Here is a 22,392-nt window from a genome sequence, read left to right on the forward strand (position 1 = left end):
GAAATTTATGTATCTTAAAACTGTATCTAATATTATTCTATATATTTATTTTCGTTCGTTCGTTATTTCTTAGATGACATGTCAAGAAAAAAACTCATATAATTTGTCATTAATTGAAAAAGTTAATGCCCAAAAGTTATTTTTCATGCTATCTCTTAAGATAAATCATTAAAGATGAGTCTCTAATGAAATATTGCAATAATTATCACCCTTGGATTTTCACGTTAATCATCAAGATTAATCGGACGGCAGAAAAATGAGGAAGACATACACATGAGCATCACACCAAGTCAAATTCAGCCCAAAAATATCTAGCAACCAGCACCGGCCACTTCGACCGCCCCGAACTTTTTTATTCTATTATTAATAAAATTTATGTTATATATAGTATTTTTTAATAATTTTTATAGAGTGGGTAAAAAATAGGTAAAAATAATTACACTTAACATTTTTAAATTAATAATTCACCACGTAATAATCCCTAAAATATAGGGTCATTTATGTCATTTTACGAAGTGCTTGTCCAAGTGTCTATCTCGTGTCGTGGCTGATTAGTGATGTAGCAGTAGTAGTCCAGATCCTTTGTTATGGAGGATGGATGTATGGATGCATGCATGCATCCATGATGGGGTATGTATGGGAATGTGGATGGTAAAGCCTAACATGACGTGACAGCCAGCCTCTTAGGCGAGCGGAAAATATCATTGCCACGTACGCACCCAAATCTAAGCTTCGCACGACAGAGCTCCTAAAGATATTCTCTATCTCTGTGACCACCCAAAAACTTCGAGCTCAACCCTCAAATATTTCTGAAAAGAAGAGAAAAAAAGGGAGAGCACAAAAAATCTAAAATTACAGTGAAAGTGAAATATCGGAAGGGTTTTGTTCAGAAATCGGCTTGCAGAGAACTCTAGCAGGTACTTAGTAGTCTTAGTTTCCTTTTCTTGTTGATTTATCATCATTTTCATATATATATATATATATGATAATAATTGGTTTTAGTGATGTCAGTTTGTAATTTTGCATTGATTAGAGACTGAGATTTCGAGTTGGGATTTCTGTAATTTTTTAGGATATGTGAAAAAAATCCTGTTGTTCTTGCTCCGTTCTCACCAGAATCAGATTGTATGAGTTTTCTCTCTAATAAAATTAGCGAGATTTGGAGGTCTGAAGCTTTTCAGAGGCAGATATTTTGAATTATGTTTCTCGAATTAATTTCTAAATTCCTAATCGTCGAGCTCAGATCTTGGTTGCTAATGGATCTCAGGGAAACGTTAAGGGCGGAATGTTGAATTACGAAAATTTGATTCTTGATTGGTAGCAGTTTTGCGGTTACGGTTACGGCTACGGCTACGGCTACGTTTAAAACAATTTTTATTTGTAGGAAGGATAATTCTCTTCTATGGCGGGTTCATCATGTGAGAGGTGGATTGATGGTCTTCAATTCTCCTCATTGTTCTGGCCTCCGCCGCAGGATTCGCAGCAACGAAAGGTGCTGTATATTTATTTCTTATATTTTTTTGAAGAAACTGTTAGCTAATTTATTAGTTTTATTTGTTCAACTTTGGTCGCCTTTTTTTCATTCGATTTTGCCTTTTGATATGAGTGCATGGTTGGAAAGATGATTTATTTCCCGTGACTCTTGGGTGCCTCACAACGAGGGTGATGTGGTAGTGTCAGTGCTGGAAGTTGCTTGCAGAGAACTGCTTTTTAATTTTAATTTGAAATATGCTAGATTTTGTTTTGAGTATGAAGCTTAACTATGTTTTACACCAAGTACCGCAAAGGTTTCTGCTGAATAAAGCGCTTAAAATCATGTTTTCATCTACCAAAGTTGGTTGCTGTGAGAAATTCTTAAGGTTATTCTTTGTATTAAAGCAGAATAATGGTATCCCACATTCCTTCAGCCAAATATTTCTTTTGACTCCATTTGTCAAATAGATTATATGAAAAGAAAAAATCATTGTTAATAGCTTTTTCAATATGCTTCTACAAAATCTGGGGATGCTTAGGAAAGAGGAATAGAGCATATAACAGAACCTTGCGTGAAGGTCAAACAAGAATTATTTGAAAACTGCACCTCTTTTGATAAGAAAAGAAAATGGCAATGTATAAACAAAAGAGTTTCAGGGCCAGGTTTCCATCTTGGATCTGTGAGTGGGGGTCTATTTGAAAACTGTACCCTTAGAAGAAAGGAAGCAGAGAGCAACGCTGAAAGATCTGAAACATTTTCATTTGACCAATTATCCAACTCCCTTTCACTTGTTTTGTTAGTTTTTGTTTTTTTAATTTTCCTTTTCTAACATTTTTTCATATTTCTGAACATTACCATTGGACCTCTTGGAACTTTAATGTCCTCTAGAATATTGAACTAGAACCACACTTTGGAACCGCACATAATCTCTGTCAAGAATTTCTAAAATTTAGGGAGACATATTCGGCATCACCACTAGTAGTAGTTGTTGATATTTTCTGAAACTTGACTGCTTTAAGTTCAGTAGATAAAATTTAGGGAGACATATTCGGCATCACCACTAGTGCATTTCTTTCATGCACTACGTTCTTTGTTATTTCTATTTCCAGAGCATCTTGTTTGTGCTGAAAGTTATTGATAAGTTGCTCTATCTTGCCTGTCCAAAAAGTGAGAAGGGAAAAAAAGGAACTTTTTGTATGTAGACAACAAAGGCTCTGAAAATGATTGATTGTCTTGGATGGTTGTTTTTATATCTTCTCTGTATTTTTTATGTTTCCTACTTCATTTTTATGGTTATTTAATTTTACCTCTTTTAAGTCCATTTCTCACAATGTTTGAGACATGCACGCTTCTTTCTTTCCTTCCTTTTCCCCAGGCTCAAATTACAGCCTATGTTGAGTACTTTGGTCAATTTACATCAGAACAATTTCCAGAGGATATTGCCGAGGTACTGCATTCTCATTTACGAAATAACTTTTTTTTATCCTGAAGCACAGCATGGAGAAACAGACTGAACTAATACAATTTATATCTAGTATGAAAGAAATGCTGATTATGCAGAGACTTGAAGTATTGGGTTTTTATAACATGCTCACTCTTATACTGATATGGTCTTTTGACAGTTGATCTGTAACCGTTATCCATCAAAGGAAAAGCGACTTTTCGACGATGTATTGGGTATTGACACTTTCCCCATGTTGGTTTGGCAATAATTGCTAAAATGTCTACGCTATCATTTGAAGTTTTTTTCTTGTAACTGTATAATGACTGCTTTGTGCATGTAAACATATTTCCAGCTACATTTGTCCTTCATCATCCAGAGCACGGGCATGCGGTTGTCCTTCCAATTATTTCATGTATCATTGATGGTACGTTGGTGTATGATAGGACCAGTTCTCCATTTGCTTCTTTCATATCCTTAGTCTGCCCAAGCAGTGAGGTATGACCCTAAGCATATAAATATCACTATATCCAAATGTCATTCATTTTGCACTGAAGATTTTCCTTGATGAAATGTATTTTCTGCCTTATTTTTCCCAAGCTTATATCTTTCTCTTTTATTTACCTGTTTTTCAACAGAGCCTGCAATGTGCTTTACAAACTACGGTGGAAATTCATATTAACATGATTTCCCCCCATTTTTGCAGAATGAGTACTCTGAACAGTGGATTCTGGCATGTGGGGAGATTTTGCGAGTTTTAACTCATTACAATCGCCCAATATACAAGATGGAACAACCAAATAGTGATTCAGAAAGAAGCAGTAGTGGCTGTGATGCTTCCACAAGTAACTCTATTGACAAACAATCCAGCCGTATTCCTTTGGTACAACAAGAGAGGAAACCTTTAAGGCCTTTGTCTCCCTGGATAATGGATATATTGCTAGTTGCGCCTCCCGCTATCAGGAGTGACTACTTCCGGTGGTGAGTGCATCATTTAAATGTGGCATATTGCTTCCATTTTAGTTAGGAAGTCCTCAAACATATAATGGTGTTTTTATACTCCTCAATATTATCATGATGATTATGAGTCATTCTGGTTGAAAAAAGCAAATTGGTATCTGATCCAATTATTGTGGAAGAAGTAAACCAGCACAAATTTGGTTTGGTCTAATCAAGTTTATTCTTGTACAAGCAAGCTGGTATTCGGTTGTTCCAAACTGCCTTCATAAATTGAATATACTTGTGAAACTAGAATTCAACATTTACAACAGTGTGCCTTTCTTTCTCCCCCTCAACTGGTGTGGCTGTTTGTTGTTTAGTAGATTGCATGTTCTATTTCTGCATGGCAAAGATTTGATAAGTTTTTAATTTTTACAACCTGGTTTTGGGACTGCAGTTACCTTCATTTTGTATAACTCCCTAAATTGCAGTTCAATATTTGTTGCTGTATTTGGCAAGTTGCTTGTTTTCTATCATAAACTAGTTGATTTATAATTCATGATTTTGATCTTAATGTTTGTATCACCATCAATATATTCTTGACCAGTTGAAAATGAAAGATTACTCGGACTCTAGGGCAAATGTTGGTGGCTTGTAAATTTGGTCTATGCCAATGGTATTGAGGTCAACCTTGAGGAGTTCAGCAATTTCTATTGCTGGTCCATATATCATGCTCTCAGTAACATTTCATAATAGGCACATCTGATTTCAACTTTCAATGGCATGCAGACTTTCTCGATGGTCAACAATTCCGAGTATAAGCTAGAAATTAATTGATTATAGGTGTCCATTTGTAGTAAAAGTTTTCACAGGCAGTTGTCATAGAAGACATTTAATCCTTTTATATGCCCTTATCTAAGTTCATAAATGTTTTTATGCATTTACAGGTGCAGCGGTGTCATGGGTAAATATGCTGCTGGAGAGCTCAAGCCACCTACACTTGGTCAGTTACTTTAGGTTATAGAATGACTTTACATTCTGTAATCCTTGATATTATTTCGATTCAACTGCAAGACTAAAGCCAAAAACTATATAATTTGATTTTGTTTTGAGTTGTAATTTTGAATAGTCTTAATATCATCTGTAGACATTAATTTTGCTACACATGTTGTGGTATCTGATCCTTTTCTGATGTAAGTTATAGAATAAGTTCATAAAATTTATACATATATTTTTAGGTGAAATGACTGGGCAAACATATTGATGTACTTAAAAACAAAATATAAAAGCTGGTGAAATTCTTTCTCCTGTATGCTTTTACTTGTTTGGGTCTCTCCAGCGTTATGCTGTAACTGTTTTGGGTCCTGGGCTTTTTAAGCAGTTAGGGTGGGATAAATAAAAAGAAGAAATAGGAAAAGAACAATAAAAACAAAGAAGAATATTGATGATCTGGGCTTAAGTCGAGGCTCAGATAAACATGCGGTATTAGATTAACCATGATAACATGTGGTGTTAATGGCTTGAGACAGCAGATAAGAAAAGTAAGGGATATCTCACCCCTAGAGTGGTTGGTTTCTGTAGGCTGTTTCTCTATATCATGCGGTTTCACTCTATCCTCTCCCACATATATAGTCTCTTCCAATTTTCTTAAATATAATATTGAATAAGAAATTTCACGCCTGGAGACAAGAACCAAGTCCCAGTGAACTCCTCTTTTTTTTTTTCAGCTTCTTCTCGTGGATCTGGAAAGCATCCTCAGCTCATGCCATCGACTCCAAGGTGGGCTGTTGCTAATGGTGCTGGTGTCATATTAAGCGTTTGTGATGAGGAGGTTGCTCGATACGAAACTGCTACTTTAACAGCAGTTGCCGTCCCTGCACTTCTGCTTCCTCCTCCAACAACAGCTTTGGATGAGCACCTGGTTGCTGGGCTGCCCGCTCTTGAGCCATATGCACGCTTATTTCATAGGTTAATATCTGGATTTTACATCATTTTTCTAGCAAAAAGGAGAAGAAAAGAAACTGAATCTTTCGGTGTACATCTCGGGTTATTACTAAATTCGTTAGTTAAATGTCACTTTCCTCTGCTAGGTATTATGCCATTGCTACTCCAAGTGCCACCCAGAGACTTCTTCTTGGACTTCTAGAAGCACCGCCATCATGGGCTCCAGATGCACTTGATGCTGCTGTCCAACTTGTGGAGCTCCTTCGGGCTGCTGAAGACTATGTATCTGGCATTAGGGTAAGCTGGATTGGTTGCTAACTTTATATATGCTGTAACATGTACTGTGGGGTGAAGTGCATATTTCATGGTCCTAGCATGAAGGGTAAGAAAGTGGGCAGAAAAGCAATAGTGTGCAAGAAAAGTGACACATTTATGGTAAATATATCTCCAGAACTACATCTCATATTGGGTATGGAACGGAAGAAGTCAGAAACACTAAATTATGGACACAATATTTTGTTCATGTCTGTGTATGACTTCTTTTCTTTATCTATTCCCTCACCACAAGCTCTAAATAAACGTATCTTGAAGAAAGGAAACAATCTATGCAGTATCAGATATTTTATACCATGATTTTTTTCTTGCATATTTTCAGAAACAAAGTAATCTAGTATAAAGAGTTTATGTTCCTTTCAATAGAGTTATTTACTGAGGGTTGGCTTATTCTAGTACTTTTAAATTCTTTTTCCTGACAAATGTTCAAATTTGTTCTAGCTTTCAGAACCGAGTGATCTAAATGCATATATCATTTCCTATTCTGTTGTATTAATTTTTTTTGTTTGTTTGTTGATGTAGCTGCCTAGGAACTGGATGCATTTGCATTTCTTGCGTGCAATTGGGACTGCAATGTCTATGAGAGCAGGCATAGCAGCTGATGCTGCTGCAGCTTTACTTTTCCGCGTACTCTCACAGCCAGCATTGCTTTTTCCACCAATACGGCAAGTTGAAGGAATCGAAGTTCAACACGAACCTTTAGGAGGTTACATTTCATGCTATAAAAAGCAGGTACAAGTTACAATTGTTGGCATGTCTTTCCTAATCTCCCTCTAGTTTTGTGCCACCAGATGCAGAAAAACACTTTGTTATAATTGAGTTTGATTTTTTTTCTCTTTTTTTCTGTTTATGTATACAACATAAATATAGTCTCAAATGTTACTTATGATCAGATTGAAGTGCCAGCGGCTGAAGCAACTATTGAAGCTACTGCCCAAGGAATTGCGTCTATGCTTTGTGCCCATGGCCCTGAGGTTGAATGGAGAATATGCACCATATGGGAAGCTGCCTATGGCCTGATTCCATTAAGTTCGTCCGTAGTTGACCTTCCTGAAATCATAGTTGCAACTCCTTTGCAACCACCCATGTTATGTTGGAATCTGTACATACCTCTCCTAAAGGTTCTGGAATATCTTCCTCGTGGTAGTCCGTCAGAAGCATGTCTCGTGAAGATATTTGTTGCTACTGTTGAAGCGATTCTCCAGAGAACATTTCCACCTGAGTCCTCCAGAGAACAATCCAGAAAAACAAGATACCTTTCTGGCATTGGGTCTGCCTCCAAAAACCTTGCTGTGGCAGAGCTTCGTACTATGGTCCATTCGCTTTTCCTAGAATCTTGTGCCTCTGTAGAGCTCTCTTCACGCCTGCTTTTTGTTGTGTTAACTGTGTGTGTTAGTCATGAAGCTCAATCCAGTGGGAGCAAGAAGCCGAGTGGTGTAGAAAGTTGTCCACCTAATGAAATCATTGAGGACTTGCAAGCAATATCTGAAATGCAAAAACAGAAGAAAACTAGGAAGTTGAAAAGGCCAGGGCCTGTAGCAGCATTTGATTCATATGTTCTAGCTGCTGTTTGTGCTCTTGCCTGTGAGCTTCAGTTATTTTCTCTGATTCCGAGGGTGAGTAATCACTCAAGGTCAAAAGATGTATCACATGTGGCCAAGCCAATGAAAATAAGTGGATCTAATGATGAGTTTCAAAATAGTATTGACTCAGCTATTCGTCATACTCACAGAATCTTGGCAATTTTAGAGGCACTTTTTTCGCTGAAGCCATCTTCTATTGGAACCTCATGGAGTTACAGTTCAAATGAGATAATTGCGGCAGCCATGGTTGCTGCACATGTTTCTGAGTTATTTAGGCGGTCAAAAGCTTGCATGCATGCTCTTTCAGTCTTGATGCGATGCAAGTGGGACAATGAAATTTACACCAGGGCATCATCACTGTACAACCTCATTGATATTCATGGAAAAGCTGTTGCATCCATTGTCAACAAGGTTGAGCCATTGGAAGCACACTTAATACATGCACCAGTGCGGAAAGATTCCCTTGTGGGTTCTGATGGCAAAAAACAAAAAACATGTGAAAATGGTGTTTGCTTTGGTCAAGGGCAGCAATCTACCACTCAGTTTTTGGATTCATCTCATTCAGATACTAAATCTAAGTCTCAGAGAGCATCAAATTCAAATGAAGGCTCGGGAAATACCTTGGGTAAAGGCATTGCAAATTTCCCATTAGATGCATCAGATTTAGCTAACTTCCTCACGATGGACAGGCATATAGGATTTAATTGCTGCACGCAAGTTCTTCTTAGATCAGTGATGGCAGAGAAACAAGAGTTATGTTTCTCTGTTGTGTCATTGCTGTGGCACAAGTTGATTGCAGCTCCTGAAACCCAACCAAGTGCAGAAAGCACTTCTGCCCAACAAGGTTGGAGGCAGGTAATTTTTTGTGTCAATTGCAGCACCTTTGTTTTCAGTCTTTCATAGTATGAGCTCCTGAATAGAGGCAATATAACTTTCCAGCTATAATGAACCGTGTGATTTTATATTCTGGCACAATTATTTTAATATAATACAAGTTTTAATGTACCTTTTCACCATGCAGGAATTTATTTTTAGTCATGTAAAAGGAAGGATTACATTTAAAGGATATACTCCTGCTACTTATATGTATATTATTTATATTTTTTTATATGAAAATAAGAACTAATAAAACATGTATTTTCTGTTAAAAGGGTCAACTATGAACAAAATATTCTCACCTTGAGTAAATGAGTTTCCTTGTACTTTATTAGAGCAGTATTTTTTACCATTCTTCTGCTACAGTTCATTTGATTATTGTTTCCATTATCAATGGAAAGGTATTTAACCGACATATTTTGATGTATTTAGGTCGTTGATGCGCTATGCAATGTTGTATCAGCATCACCAACAAAAGCATCTACAGCCGTTGTTCTTCAGGTCTAAACTTCTGTTCAACTTGTAAATTGTCACTGTATTTATGTTTTACATTTGCTTTTGGCCGCGGTCTTGAGACCACATTTTTTTTTTTCCTGAGGTGATAAATTTCAGAACTACTTTGTGATATTACTAAAACGTAGCTTACATTGAAAAAATTCTCAAATTTTAATCAATGTGGTAATGCGGAGGTGTTTCACTGGCCTTGTTAACCGGTGCATTGTAATTATTTTGTCTGTTTTTTCACTTTCTGGTCTTTGTGTGCTTGTCAGGCGGAGAAGGAATTGCAGCCTTGGATTGCAAAAGATGATGATCAAGGACAGAAGATGTGGAGAGTGAACCAACGGATTGTAAAATTGGTTGTGGAGCTTATGAGGAATCACGATCAGCCAGAATCATTAGTGATTTTGGCAAGTGCATCAGATCTACTTCTGCGTGCAACAGATGGGATGCTCGTTGATGGAGAAGCTTGCACTTTACCACAGCTGGAGGTAACATATCATAACATTCATTCATGTTTTTGCAGTTCCATGTGGTTAGTGACTGTTTGATTATGGAGCCTGTATTCTTCAACCTTCTTATCCTATTGCAATAGGCGTTTCTGTCTTTTGTCATTAAAGTTTACTGTTTGGATTAATTAATGACTTGAAACATTAAAAATAAATATGCATTATCAGCTGCTGGAAGCAACAGCTAGAGCAGTTCAGCCGGTGCTGGAGTGGGGAGAATCTGGGGTGGCAGTCGCAGATGGCCTTTCAAACCTCTTAAAGGTAAAACACAGACCCGTTATTGATGCACTCCATTGGAAAACTTTGTATGAACAGATACTCATATTACTACTCATACAAATCGGTGCAAAACAAAAAGTGACGCCATTATTCTCATTTTTATGCCCATGAAAACCTTTACTTACGCAGTTGCATGGTCTAAATGTTGCAGTGTCGCCTACCGGCTACCATCCGATGCCTTTCTCATCCGAGCGCTCATGTCCGTGCTCTAAGCACGTCAGTTCTCCGCGATATCCTGCACACTGGTTCAATCAAATCAAATTCCAAACCGGTAAACATAAATGGCATCTGCGGTCCCTCTTACCAGTACATTAGTTTAGACGTTATTGACTGGCAAGCTGACATCGAGAAGTGCTTAGTATGGGAAGCTCACAGCAGACTAGCAACCGGAATGCCTATCCAATATCTTGATACTGCCGCCAAGGAATTAGGCTGTACTATTTCCTTATGACGTCAATTAGCTTTTGCCATCCTTTTTTTTATAGGTTTACGAGTACTTTTTTTCTCCTTATTTCTAGAGAGACTTACACATAGAAACAGACTCTATTTCTTGCCTTGGAGAACATGGTTTTGCGGGCAAGTAATTATGCATTCTGTTGTTGTAGATATAATCATTGGCCAGACATTAAAATCCTTTTGCAAGAATGACTGCATATTGCTTTACTTAGACAGTGCCACAATTAGGCTCTTATGTTGTGTTTTTAACATTTGTTCAATTCATGTTGCTTCTTATGTTTGTTAACCAATCACACGTTCCGTACATGAAATTTGGTTTTCCTTTGAGTAGGGGAATTTTTTTTTTTATGCATCAGTCACTATTTACTATTTCACACCATACATCTTATAAAAAAAAATACTCTTACATCTTAAGAAAAAAAAAATTATAGGTGTGGGGGTGTAAGTGAATAGTAGATGTTGCATAGAATTCCTCGGGAAAAAAAAAAAGAAAGGATTTTTCCTCTAAAATGGAAAAGCAAGCAAGATCACCCTAAACCGGTTGCCATTCTTAAACAGAGCAAGAATGTGTTTTAGGTTGGGTAATTGTGTCGTATACTCAACTACGGTCTAATCAAATTGTTGTTTTGCTCTTCTTCTTTTATATGACATTTAGAAGAAGGAAAAAAAAAATTACATATCTGCCTTAAAATGGGATAAAGGTCAGACAATAGCATGGAAGAATACATAAACGACTTGAACAAATTTCAAACCTCATCCTTCTCGCCCAGCACCACCCCCTCTCCTCTGACCGTCGGCAAACGACATGAGTTTGACGAGTTCACCGGAGCAAGTAAATCTGTCATTTTAAAAACATGACAATTATTATTATTTTTTATAGGAAATAGACTTCATTTCATTTATAAAATCGAAGTTACAGTTGTAATTAATTAATATTTAAACTCAAATTACAAACCAAACTACTCATCTGTTGAAAACTTCTCCACACAAATTTTTTTTCGACGGACATTATCTTAATTTCTAGAAACCCTATTGACAAAACTGGTTTGTCAAAGAGTAGCACTTTATAAAAAAATAGAGATAACCATCCCCACCTCCAAAGGAGGAAATGGTATCCAACCCCATCCTCAAAGGAGAAGAAGGCTAAAAAAGAAAAAAAATGACAATTATTTGGGGGTTCTTCTTGTGTTTGTTTATTTTAATAAAATACATGAGTTTATAGTTTCTTTTTACTTGGAACAATCTCATTGAATGAATCAAGGTTCACCTCCAATAATATGATTTGGCCCAAAATATGTTTTCGGACGGCCCAAGAGCCCAAACTCAACGCTGGTGAAATAAAATGGAGGGCAAAATCGTCCAAACCGTGTGAAAGTCAGAAAAACCCTAGCTACCCTAAAGTATTTCTCTATTATATATATATATATATTGGGAAAAAACCTAACCACAGGTCCACAGCTCGCAGCTTCCGACTTCGGCACCTCCTCTTTCCTACCTCCGAATAATCTCTACCCTTCTCTCTCTCTCTCGGAGATTCCAAAATGGTAACGGCTTTGTTATAAGATTCAATTTTTTCATGTTTTCGTTTTCGCTTTTGTATCAGTGTGCGTGAGTTTGGATGGTTTTTGATCTGTGTGAATATTGTGCACGCAGTCGCTGGTGGCGAACGAGGAGTTCCAGCACATATTGCGTGTGCTGAACACCAACGTCGACGGGAAGCAGAAGATTATGTTCGCTCTTACCTCCATTAAAGGTATCGGTCGCCGCTTGGCCAACATCGTCTGCAAGAAGGCCGATGTCGACATGAACAAGAGGTTCGTGTCCTCGTTCTACGTGCCCTCTCTATTTCTTTTTTTTTTCCCCGTCAAAATAGTATATTTTCTATGTAGAAATCGAAAGGGTCCAATTTTAGAAAGTTCCAAATTCATGAGGAAAACTTGGTGGAATTGGCAAAACACTTTGGATCAACATAATGGATTCCAATTCATGTTTAGCAGCTGATGGGTGTAGAGTGACTAAGACATGTATCGACTTGTGATCAATTTACCTTCTTTTTTTTTTCCATTTAAGCTGTGTGTTTTGTGGTATATCTCTGAGATTGCTAATTAGTACATTTATAACTTTACATGTGTCCAATATGACTTTATTCTAAGATCCAGTGAACTAAAATTAAACACCTATGTTGATTCGTTATGATAATGTTGTTTTCAGAGCTGGTGAATTAAGTGCCGCTGAGCTGGACAATCTCATGGTTATTGTTGCCAACCCTCGCCAGTTCAAAATCCCAGACTGGTTTTTGAATAGGAAGAAGGATTACAAGGATGGCAAATACTCTCAGGTGGTTTCCAATGCACTTGACATGAAGTTGAGAGATGATTTAGAACGATTGAAGAAGATCAGGTGACTTTTAACATTCTTAACACTCCAATCGGTGACAACTTTTTGTTTTCATGCTATTATTTATAGAAGGAAAACTCAATACACACTTTCATCCCACTATATAATATGTGGTACATTTATTACTATTAGATAATCAGTTATTAGATAATTCTTTATCATTCAATGATAATAAATGTGTCATATCTTACATAGTAGGATGAAAGTAGGACGAGAGCATGAATTCAGCTGTTTATATTTTTTTGGCGGTGAAACATAAAATTGAGCTGAAACTGAGACTCTTATGTAGGAACCATCGAGGTCTGAGACACTACTGGGGCCTTCGCGTTCGCGGTCAGCACACGAAGACTACTGGTCGGAGGGGGAAGACTGTTGGTGTCTCTAAGAAGCGCTGAGTTTTTTTTTCTCTTTTGTTTTCATCAGTTAATATATAATTGGGCAACCGATGAATTTTGTGAATTTAGTATGTTGGATCAGAGACGTTTTTCTACTGTGGTCGTGGTTGGGTAGTACACACACTATTCTTGGGTTTCTTAGCCATGTAACCCTATTTATCTTATTAGGCTCAATTTTGGTTTTTCAATGATCATAGCTAGTGGTATTCTTCTACCTGGTGTGTGGTACACGACTGTGACTGTTTTTCTTAGCAGAAAAGGAAACCTTCTAGCTATCTGTATGAAAACCATAATAAATTGGTTTCTAAACTTGCATTATTATTCTCTTAAAAGTGATGCCAAGGTTAAGATCATGATCTAGGAAAGCAAAGAGCTATATTAATCCAAGTCTTTAGGCGACAAATCTGCAGGGTTGGAAGTAATGGAAACTCCAAGGAATGATTGATGTGCCCCACTTCTTGTCTTCTTGACAATACTGCAGGAGCTCACTTGCAAGAGAAACTCGAACATTTCAATTTTATTTAATTTTTTTTTTTGTTCAGTCTGCCTTTTTATTTTTTAATTCGGTTAGATCCGGTGATATTATATACTGTTTAAAACACTTGTCAAAATATAAGGCCAATAAAAGCAAATGAATGGGATAAATTATCATGCAAATAGGGGAAAAATTGCTATTGCAACTGGTCAAACTAGTATTTCTTAAGCAGCCCTTCTCATTAAGTTATTGTTACAAAAATGTTCTGAATTTCGGTAGGGGTATAGTGCATCAAAATCTCAATGTCCAAAAAATAAATAACAAAAAAAAAAAAAGGTTACTATAAATTTATAATCAAGAAACACAAAAGTTCAGAATCTAAACCTACCCAGATATATCAGTTCCCCCTGATAGGAACTTCAAAACAAATATGAATGAAACTAGGAATTACAGAAAGTTTGGAAAATAAATAGGACCAAATGGGTGGTTTTCTAATCTCAATTAAGTATAATCTTCCCGGTATCAGATGTCTTTCTTTTGTATGCTCGATTTTTCTGAATGAAGCGCTTACACTTTTCCATCAACCTCAGTGGATTCTGATAAACTGCTTTGTTTTTGTTGTCTGGTAGCAGGGAGTGAGTGGCTCCGACGCTCCTTTCCCCCAGGCTTAGCTGAGGCATTTCCATACCAAATCATTCCAACTACAGCTATGACCATTCCCAAAACTACATGCAGATTGAGACCCTCCTTCCCAAAGAAAAAGAATCCCATCATCAAAACAAAGATTGTCTTCATATGACCAAGTACTTGAAAAGAGACAGCTGTAAATCTGCCGATGCAGATGAATTGGCTGAGGTTGGTCCCCACGGCGATAGTGCACGAAAGAATTATAAACATCTGTGAAGATGAAGTCACAGGTGAAATTGTGAGTTACCAATCGATTAAAGTTGAAAACAACAAGACAGAAGCCAGAATACATTCACCCCTTCATGCAAGTAATACGAAATAAGGGGGGTCAACATAAGTCCTAGCACCACTTTGAGATGCCGTAAAAGGACACCATAGGAGCCACCATAGTCATTCTACACAATAACTGGTACAAACATATTTAGATAAAGGTTCAATTAAAAATCACTTTTTTTTTTTAATAAGTAATCATGAATTTTATTGATGAAATCAATAGGCACAGCCCATGTACACAAGATATATACATTAGAGACACCTCAGTAGGAGTCCCCTAAAAATTACTACACTGAAAATATATATATTTTTTTTGATAAGTTACTACACAGAAAATATATTAGAAAGTAAATTCATAGATCATTTGGCATGAAATAGTCAAGATCCAGAGAGAGAAGATTTTGTTTTGGATTGGGATTTCATTTGGATGTCATGAACTACTAACATTTTTAGTTCCTCCCATGTCCGTGGAAAGTGTGTGAGGAAACCTAAATACCTTTTTTAATTGCATAAAAGCAAATGACACTATATGCCCATGTCCAATAATGTTTTGTCTACAAGCGGATAATTTTCATAAAAGCATAACTTTTTTTTTTTTGATAGGGAAGATTAACTAGCATAACTTTGCATGAGAATCATAAAAGAAAAACCATAAATGGCTGCTGCACTTACCACAGAAACCATGTTATAGTTGTAACCGTCAACTCTTTTGTTTGTCAACCAATAATCTAGAAAGGGACCTAATAATAGCAATGAAGCAGCCTGCGCTGGAGCTGTGTGTCCCAACAGGTTGAAAGAGCTAAGTGAATACTTCCGTTGAAGAAAATGAACATACTGCACACATAGATTTGAGAAAGAATAAGCCTTTTGAACATACTACATGCATAGATTTGAAAAAAACAATATACCTTTTGAACATACTGCATGATAGATTTAAAACAAAAATAACTAAGGCTTTTCAAACAGTATAGATAGATTATAGGAAGAGAGAGTTCTAGACAACTATATTTATGAGTTAAACGAAATAGAGTTTCAAGATAATGAAAATTTGGATTGTTAAAATTCCAATTAACATCATACGATTCTCGTAAATATGTGTATGCACAAATGAGCATAATGTCTGTTTAAAACCAGCGTGCCCTAATATGTGTAAATATATAAATGGAGAAGTACTGATAATTATGTATGCGTGTATGTTTAGAGGAATGGGCAGCTTACATATTGTTGCATAGAGGTACTCCATACTGCAATAAAGGCTGCAATGAAGCCTCTGGCATTAACACTCACATCAGTGACAGTGCAAACACCAACACCCAATAGAACAACTGCTATGCTTAGTTTCGTGTCTCTGGAGTATCGAATTTTATCCAACATTACTTCCAAAAGGCAGGACACAGGGATCATGCTCAACTTAGCTATCTGCATATAAAGTGGATAATAGTATAATACATAACATTCATTGCAATAGATCACCAGAATGAATCCCAAACCCAGGTCACAGAGAACTTACCTGATAGAATCCAACAGAATTCCACATCAGACTAACATTCATTCCAACAATAGAGAAGTTAGCAAAGATAACAAATTTTAGAAGCTCTGGGAATGGTAGATGAGATGTTTGGACATATCCCAGCCACCTTAAAACAACTGTCATCAGAGTAGTTGTCACGAAATGCAAACCAGTTAATGTAGTAGCTGCAAAAGATAACAAATACTAGTGTGAACAGATGGATGATGAGAAGCACGCCTATAGCTATAACGTTTCTAAGATGCTTACCAATAACAATAGAATCAGTGATTTATAAACTAAAAGGTCATTAAAGAAAACACCATCCCCATCGGCAAACACCGACCACCATCACTACCACCACCATCCAAGCTTTATTCAACTCTCCATAGGTCAACTGCAGTTGCATTATGCTTATACTGAAAATAAACCATGCTTATACCCAAGTCTTCCTTATATGATCAATTAGTGGGATTATTAGAAAATTCTTCAGCACACAAGTACCCAACAATCCTTTATACTCCTACCAATACACTCAAATCCTTTGCAAAACGAAACCTACTACTGGGTCCTAAATCATGGTCCTTGTTATTTATCCTTATTGGTAAGTCACATATGTATTGAATGGTTTTTGAACCCATGACCTCACCTTCCATTGAATTCTTATGGGGGTGAAAGCCTGAGATCAAAGAGGAGCGGATGGATCCAAACTCCAACAAAATTACTTGCAGCAAACTATTTTAAAGATAAAAAGTATACACTAACCTACCAATAAAAAAAGAACTAATAATAGAGCTTTATAACGTTCAAGTGCACAAAGCATTCCCTTGATAACTAAACACATAAATTTAAAACGCATCGTTAAATCAAGAGAAAGAAACTTAGAAAGAAAAATCCAAATACAAATTTATATTAAGAGCAACTTACCAAAACTGAAGCCATATGTAGCCATCAAGGCTTTATTGACAATGATAATCCCAACAGAAGTGACAACATTGAACATCCACGCGGCTGCATCTGCTGTAGCCTTCTCATCTGCCTTGCTGGTCGGAGCCATAATTATGTTGTATTCTGAGAACTGAACACCGCAAAGTCCTTATCCCTCAGCTTCCATTAAGAATTCCATTCACATCTGCAATAAGTCCAAAGTTCATGCCCACTCAGCAATAAATTCTTGTACTACAAAGTTTATGTCGGAAAAAAAAAAAAAAAAAAACTTGCTCGACTGAAAATAAAAATCACAATCGCAGAGGAGTTGTTACAGTATTTTATGAAACTATTATCTTTTTTAGATATTCATTTTCGATAAGAGTAACATAATTGAAAATCATCGTCTGGTTAACCAAAAAACTCAGAAAAACACTCTGCTTTGATGACTCATAGACTGTTAGTTCAGCGCCAACAAGTCTAAAAGCCCATTTACAAAGATCACAGTGCGACAGAACCTGCACTAGTACACAGATCCAAAACCAGAAAATTCTCGTCAATCACAAACAGATCCAAAAATGCTTCAGATCAATCGCACATATTCCAAATCTTTGCGGAATCAAACCAATACGAAAGTCAGATCCATAATTTAGAAACAAAAAATCACAATTCGATCCCAAGCATTTCACAATATCTACGAATCACATTTTATGAAGATACAATGAACCGGAATCCACGGTTCCGGAACGAGTAAATGTACGGTACGTACCGGCGAAACGGACCGAGCTGAACGAGAACGAGCTGGCCACGAGATAGAGAAGGAGGAGAGAGAGAGAGAGAGAGAGAGAGAGAGAGAACTCTGGGAGTAAGGAAGTTCTTTTCAACTATTTTATTCTTCCTCTCTGAGTTTCTGTCGCTTCTTTTCTTGGTTCTCTCGGATGCATCCTATTCCTCCAGATTCAGATGAGAGAGAGAGATTCTGTTAGTAAATGAGGAGCTCGTGGAATTACGTTGCCGCCAGCCAATTAAGGGCAGGTTTGAGGCCAAAACTAAAACATAAAATTATCATCTCATCTCATCTCATCATTATACTTTTTTCAAATTCTCATATAAAATATAATAAACAATTCAACTTTTTCAAATCCCAATACACCTTTTTCAAATTCCAAAACAATAATAATATTAAAATTTAATATTTTAAACTTCAAAACAAAACACAAAATTTTCATCTCACCCCCCAAACCTACCCTAAGTGTTATAACACATATTTAGTATTATTATTATTATTTGATCATATCATACCAAATTTGCTCTAATAAAATTTGCTCTAACAAAGAAATTATAAAGAGAAAAAATTTATAAATTGAAAATAAATTTAATAAATTATATAAAATCATATCAATTTGTATGTTTACTTTTATTATATAAACTACTCCTAACATCAAGGTTATGGATTGAGATTTGTTACTATTTTTTACTTCGCAACAACTTTACAATTTGATGAAAGACGAGAGATGGATTAAAAGTTAAAATAAATAAATAAATAAATCAAACTAATATTTTTTACATTAAGGACACGTTTGGTAACCAAAATAAAATATAAAATTCTCATCTTATCTCATTATTACACTTTTTTCAAATCTCTATATAAAATATAATAAACAATTCAACTTTTTCAAATCCCAATACACCTTTTTCAAATTCTAAAACAATAATAATATTAAAACATAATATTTTAAACTTCAAAACAAAACACAAAATTCTTATCTCACCCCCAAACCTGCCCTAATAATCTATTACCACATGCATAAATTGTCAAATGCTCAATGAATGGCTAGTTAGTAAATTTATCAATATGAGCAATGTGGTATACCACATCATAAAATCTAGCATTGAGAGTATGAGATCTCCACACTTGCAATTGATGTTAGGATAGAAGTTGTTAAACATCATTAGCATTAAACTCTCACCATATATGTTGTCAAGCCAAAATGAAGAAGAGGTAGATAGAGATCAGAGCATGTTTAGAGGAGAGGTGAGGAGATCTGATAACAGGGGCCAGATAGGTAAAAATCAAGATTGATAGACATAAAAGGTGATTGTGTCCTTCTACAGGATAGTGTATTTTTGTTGTTGTTTGAAAAAAAGAAAAATACACAATTAAAACAACAACAAAAATACACAATTGGAGCAACTCATCAGTCTCTTTAGCATTTTCTGTTTTTCTTATAGATCCCGTTCGACCTTTTGGGTTGGATCATTGTGAAAAGCGAAAGTCAAATATTATTGAAAATCAAATTAAAGTTAATTACAATATATGTCCTTTTATATACACAACAAACGTACACTAGTATAATAATATAAACCAAGTAAAAAAAATAACTATTCTTGAATACTCCCCCTCAAGATGAGAAATAAATGTTGAGGAGACTCATCTTGTATATCAAAAGAGAAAATGCTGTAAACCCAAGAGGTTTAGTAAGAATATCTGATAGTTGATTAGTGGAAGAGACATGCAGTGTATGTATAAGACCAGCCTGGAGCTTATTACGGACAATATGACAATCGATTTCGATGTGTTTCGTTCGTTCATGAAACATGGAATTTGCAACTATGTGGAGAGCAGCTTTATTGTCACAAAATAAGAGTGCGGGCTGAGGATGTGAAACAGAGAAGTCAAGTAAAAGAGAATGAAGCCAAATAACTCACAAACTGTGGATGCCATTGCTTGATACTCAGCTTTAGTGGAACAAGATATTGTATGCTATTTTTTTTTTCCAAGCCAAAAGTGAGTCACCAAGGAACACACAGAAGCCCATGATGGAACGACGGGAGTCAGGACAAGCTGCCCAATTTGAGTCTGCAAAACCTTTAAGATGGATGCCTGACGTTGATGAAAAAAACAGGCCTAAACCAAAAGAAGCCTTGATGTATCTTAGAATATGATGAGCTGCATGTAAATGAGAGTCACATGGTTGGTCAAGAAACTAACTCAAAGTGTGGACGAAATATGTGAGATTAGGTCTAGTAAAAGTTAGATACAAGAGTCTCCCAATACATTAGTTTGGCCCTAAGAAAACTAGCGTCATTAAGAATATCCAATGCATATTTGCGTTGGCAAACAGTAATACCTTTGGTGGAACGTGCAACCTCAAGACCTAAGAAATACTTGAAAGGACCTAAGTCCTTGAGCTTGAATTGGGAATGCAGAAAAACTTTTAAAGCCGAAACAGCAACATCATCATTACTGGCAATGACTATATCATCAACATATACAAGAAGGGTAATGAAATATGCTAGAAGGGCAATGAATGAATAACCTTGAGTTCTTGTAAACAAAGAGTAATCATTTTTTGGATTGAGAGAAACCATGATCAAGTAAGGTGGCATAAGATTTTGAAAACTATTGCCAGGAGGCTTGTTTCAAGCTATAAAGAGACTTATTCAGTTTGCATACGTGATTCTCCCCTATACAAGTAAATCCAGGTGGTAATTTCATGTAAACCTCTTCATATAAGGAATCATACAAAAAGCATTATTAACATCCAACTGAACAAGGGACCAACCATGAATAGCTGCAAGGGCAAGAAGACAACAAACAATGACCATTTTGGCTACAGCGGAAAAGGCTTCAAGATAATCCAAACCTTCCCTCTGTGTATAACCTTTTCCAACCAGTCTCGCCTTATATCATTCAAAGGAACCATCCGACTTATCCTTGATCTTATAGACCCATTTACAGCCTATAGGACGCTTACCAGGAGGCAAATGAGTAATAGACCAAGTATTATTCTCCGCTACAGTAGTTATTTCAGATTTCATGGCCTATTTCCAATGAGAGAATTTCATTGCTTGAGTAAAAGAGGTAGGTTCTGAGTTGTTTGAAAGGGTAAGAATGTAATGTTTGTGTGCAGAAGAAAGATTTGAATATGAAAGGGAATGAGAAATAGGATAAAGTTTACCTGGACCTGCAGACAAATAAGGACAACAAGCTGAGGTAGAATCCGAGACATTATAGCAGTAATAATTTTGCAAATAGCTAGGTGGTCAATGTGTTATGGAGGACCTTCTAGGCAAGGTAGGAACAGATGGAGAATGATGGATATTTAAAGGAGAAGTAGTGTTGGAAGTAGTAGGAATGTCAACAAGAGGGCAAGGTAAAACAAGATGAGTAGAAAAGTGGGCAGAAATTTGATTGTGGAAATCATGATAAGGGAAAATGTCTTCATGGAAGGTAACATCTTGGGAGATAAAAAAGATTTATGGATTAGGTCATACAACTTATAACCCTTGACGACACCATAAGGATACCCGATAAAGAGACAAGATGTAGCTCGAGCATCAAACTTAGATCGAAGGTGAGAAAGAGTAGATGCATAGCATAAACATCCAAACACTTTAAGATGAGAATAACAAGGAATTTTATTGTATAACATTTCATATGGAGATTTGTTACACAAAATAGGTGTTGGAAGCCTATTGATGAGATGAGCAACATGTAAAACACACTCACCCCAAAAAGAAAGATGAAGATTAGCTTGAAATCTCAATGATTTAGCAACATTGAAAAGATGTTGATGTTTTCTTTCAACCACAAAATTTTGTTGGGGGGTAGCAACACAACTACGATAATGAATTACACCTTTAAGGGTGAAGAAACTTGGCATATCAAACTCTTTACCATTGTCTGTTCGAATGATCTGAATTTTTGTGTTGAATTGAATTTCAACAAGGGTAAATAAAGATTGTAATAGGGATCAAGTATCTAATTTTTGTTGTAATAGGGATCGAGTATCTGATTTTTGTTGTAATAGGGATCGAGTATCTGATTTTTGTTTCATCAAGTATACCCAAGTAGCCTGAGAGTAATCATCAACAATGGATATGAAATAGTTGAAACTATCACATGTAGAAGCAGAAAATGGATCCTAAATGTCATAATGAATTAAAGCAAAAATAGATATAGTAGTATGTACACTGTGAGGAAAAGGTAAACGTTTCTGTTTGGCAATAGGACATACAAGACAATGAAACGTTTTATTACAAGATGAAGGAATGTCAGATATAGAGTTGTGTAGAACATCCAACTTAGAAAAAGAATTATGACCTAATCTAATATGCCAAAGATCAACATGAGTCTTTATTAATGGAAACAAATGATTGGAAACTATAGAAACGATAGGATAGAAGAATGAGATGATTGCTGCAGAACATACAAATTGCCTGTTTTGCTACCAGAATAAAAGATTCTTAGAGTTTTACAATACCAATATGAGTCACATTTACACTGGAACCATTAGGTAATGTAACAACAATATCAACTGTGGAGATGATAGTAGTATAAAAAGAAATTGAATAAATGATATGGTCAGTTGCACTAGTATCAATGATCCAAGTGC

At 36.1% G+C, this 22,392-nt stretch overlaps 3 protein-coding genes across 5 annotated transcripts; 2 read left to right on the plus strand and 1 right to left on the minus strand.

Annotated features, from left to right (window-relative positions):
• Positions 1-755: 755 nt before the first annotated feature.
• Positions 756-10,585, plus strand: LOC109010258 (protein GIGANTEA-like). 3 transcript variants are annotated; one of them, XM_018991034.2, is made up of 16 exons: positions 760-917; positions 1,073-1,165; positions 1,268-1,492; positions 2,850-2,921; positions 3,097-3,151; positions 3,271-3,413; positions 3,622-3,896; positions 4,802-4,857; positions 5,582-5,822; positions 5,945-6,095; positions 6,654-6,863; positions 7,025-8,569; positions 9,023-9,091; positions 9,361-9,579; positions 9,766-9,858; positions 10,028-10,553. In XM_018991034.2, exons 3-16 carry the CDS (start codon positions 1,403-1,405, stop codon positions 10,325-10,327), a joined length of 3,519 nt encoding a protein of 1,172 aa, XP_018846579.1. In that variant the 5' UTR covers positions 760-917; positions 1,073-1,165; positions 1,268-1,402; the 3' UTR covers positions 10,328-10,553. The 3 variants fall into 3 exon arrangements, with proteins under 3 accessions (XP_018846581.1, XP_018846579.1, XP_018846578.1); XM_018991036.2 differs by lacking the exon at positions 1,073-1,165 and having other exon boundaries at positions 756-917; positions 1,385-1,492; XM_018991033.2 differs by lacking the exon at positions 1,073-1,165 and having other exon boundaries at positions 10,028-10,585.
• A 1,161-nt stretch (positions 10,586-11,746) lies between these two features.
• LOC109010259 (40S ribosomal protein S18) lies at positions 11,747-13,442 on the plus strand. Its single transcript, XM_018991038.2, has 4 exons — positions 11,747-11,876; positions 11,986-12,146; positions 12,544-12,732; positions 13,019-13,442. Exons 1-4 carry the CDS (start codon positions 11,874-11,876, stop codon positions 13,122-13,124), a joined length of 459 nt encoding a protein of 152 aa, XP_018846583.1. The 5' UTR covers positions 11,747-11,873; the 3' UTR covers positions 13,125-13,442.
• A 378-nt stretch (positions 13,443-13,820) lies between these two features.
• On the minus strand, positions 13,821-17,983 carry LOC109010260 (UDP-rhamnose/UDP-galactose transporter 6). The gene is made up of 6 exons (XM_018991039.2): positions 17,763-17,983; positions 16,994-17,198; positions 16,070-16,254; positions 15,778-15,978; positions 15,232-15,393; positions 13,821-14,496 (listed from the first exon to the last, which is right to left on the minus strand). Exons 2-6 carry the CDS (start codon positions 17,121-17,123, stop codon positions 14,167-14,169), a joined length of 1,008 nt encoding a protein of 335 aa, XP_018846584.1. The 5' UTR covers positions 17,124-17,198; positions 17,763-17,983; the 3' UTR covers positions 13,821-14,166.
• Positions 17,984-22,392: the final 4,409 nt, after the last annotated feature.

Source organism: Juglans regia, chromosome 15, assembly GCF_001411555.2.
Source record: "Juglans regia cultivar Chandler chromosome 15, Walnut 2.0, whole genome shotgun sequence".
Classification (NCBI taxonomy): Eukaryota; Viridiplantae; Streptophyta; class Magnoliopsida; order Fagales; family Juglandaceae; genus Juglans; species Juglans regia.

Excerpts from the sequence above, each read along its gene's own strand:
- LOC109010260 (XM_018991039.2), bottom strand. The coding sequence starts at position 17,123 with ATGGCTCCGACCAGCAAGGCAGATGAGAAGGCTACAGCAGATGCAGCC. Across the intron at positions 15,979-16,069 it reads ATTCTGTTGGATTCTATCAG|ATAGCTAAGTTGAGCATGAT; the intron begins GTAAGTTCTCTG and ends CTTTATATGCAG. Across the intron at positions 14,497-15,231 it reads ACTATAACATGGTTTCTGTG|ATGTTTATAATTCTTTCGTG; the intron begins GTAAGTGCAGCA and ends TCATCTTCACAG.
- LOC109010258 (XM_018991036.2), top strand. The coding sequence starts at position 1,403 with ATGGCGGGTTCATCATGTGAGAGGTGGATTGATGGTCTTCAATTCTCC. Across the intron at positions 3,152-3,270 it reads ACTTTTCGACGATGTATTGG|CTACATTTGTCCTTCATCAT; the intron begins GTATTGACACTT and ends ACATATTTCCAG. Across the intron at positions 6,096-6,653 it reads ACTATGTATCTGGCATTAGG|CTGCCTAGGAACTGGATGCA; the intron begins GTAAGCTGGATT and ends TTGTTGATGTAG.
- LOC109010259 (XM_018991038.2), top strand. Across the intron at positions 12,147-12,543 it reads GATGTCGACATGAACAAGAG|AGCTGGTGAATTAAGTGCCG; the intron begins GTTCGTGTCCTC and ends TGTTGTTTTCAG. Across the intron at positions 12,733-13,018 it reads GAACGATTGAAGAAGATCAG|GAACCATCGAGGTCTGAGAC; the intron begins GTGACTTTTAAC and ends ACTCTTATGTAG.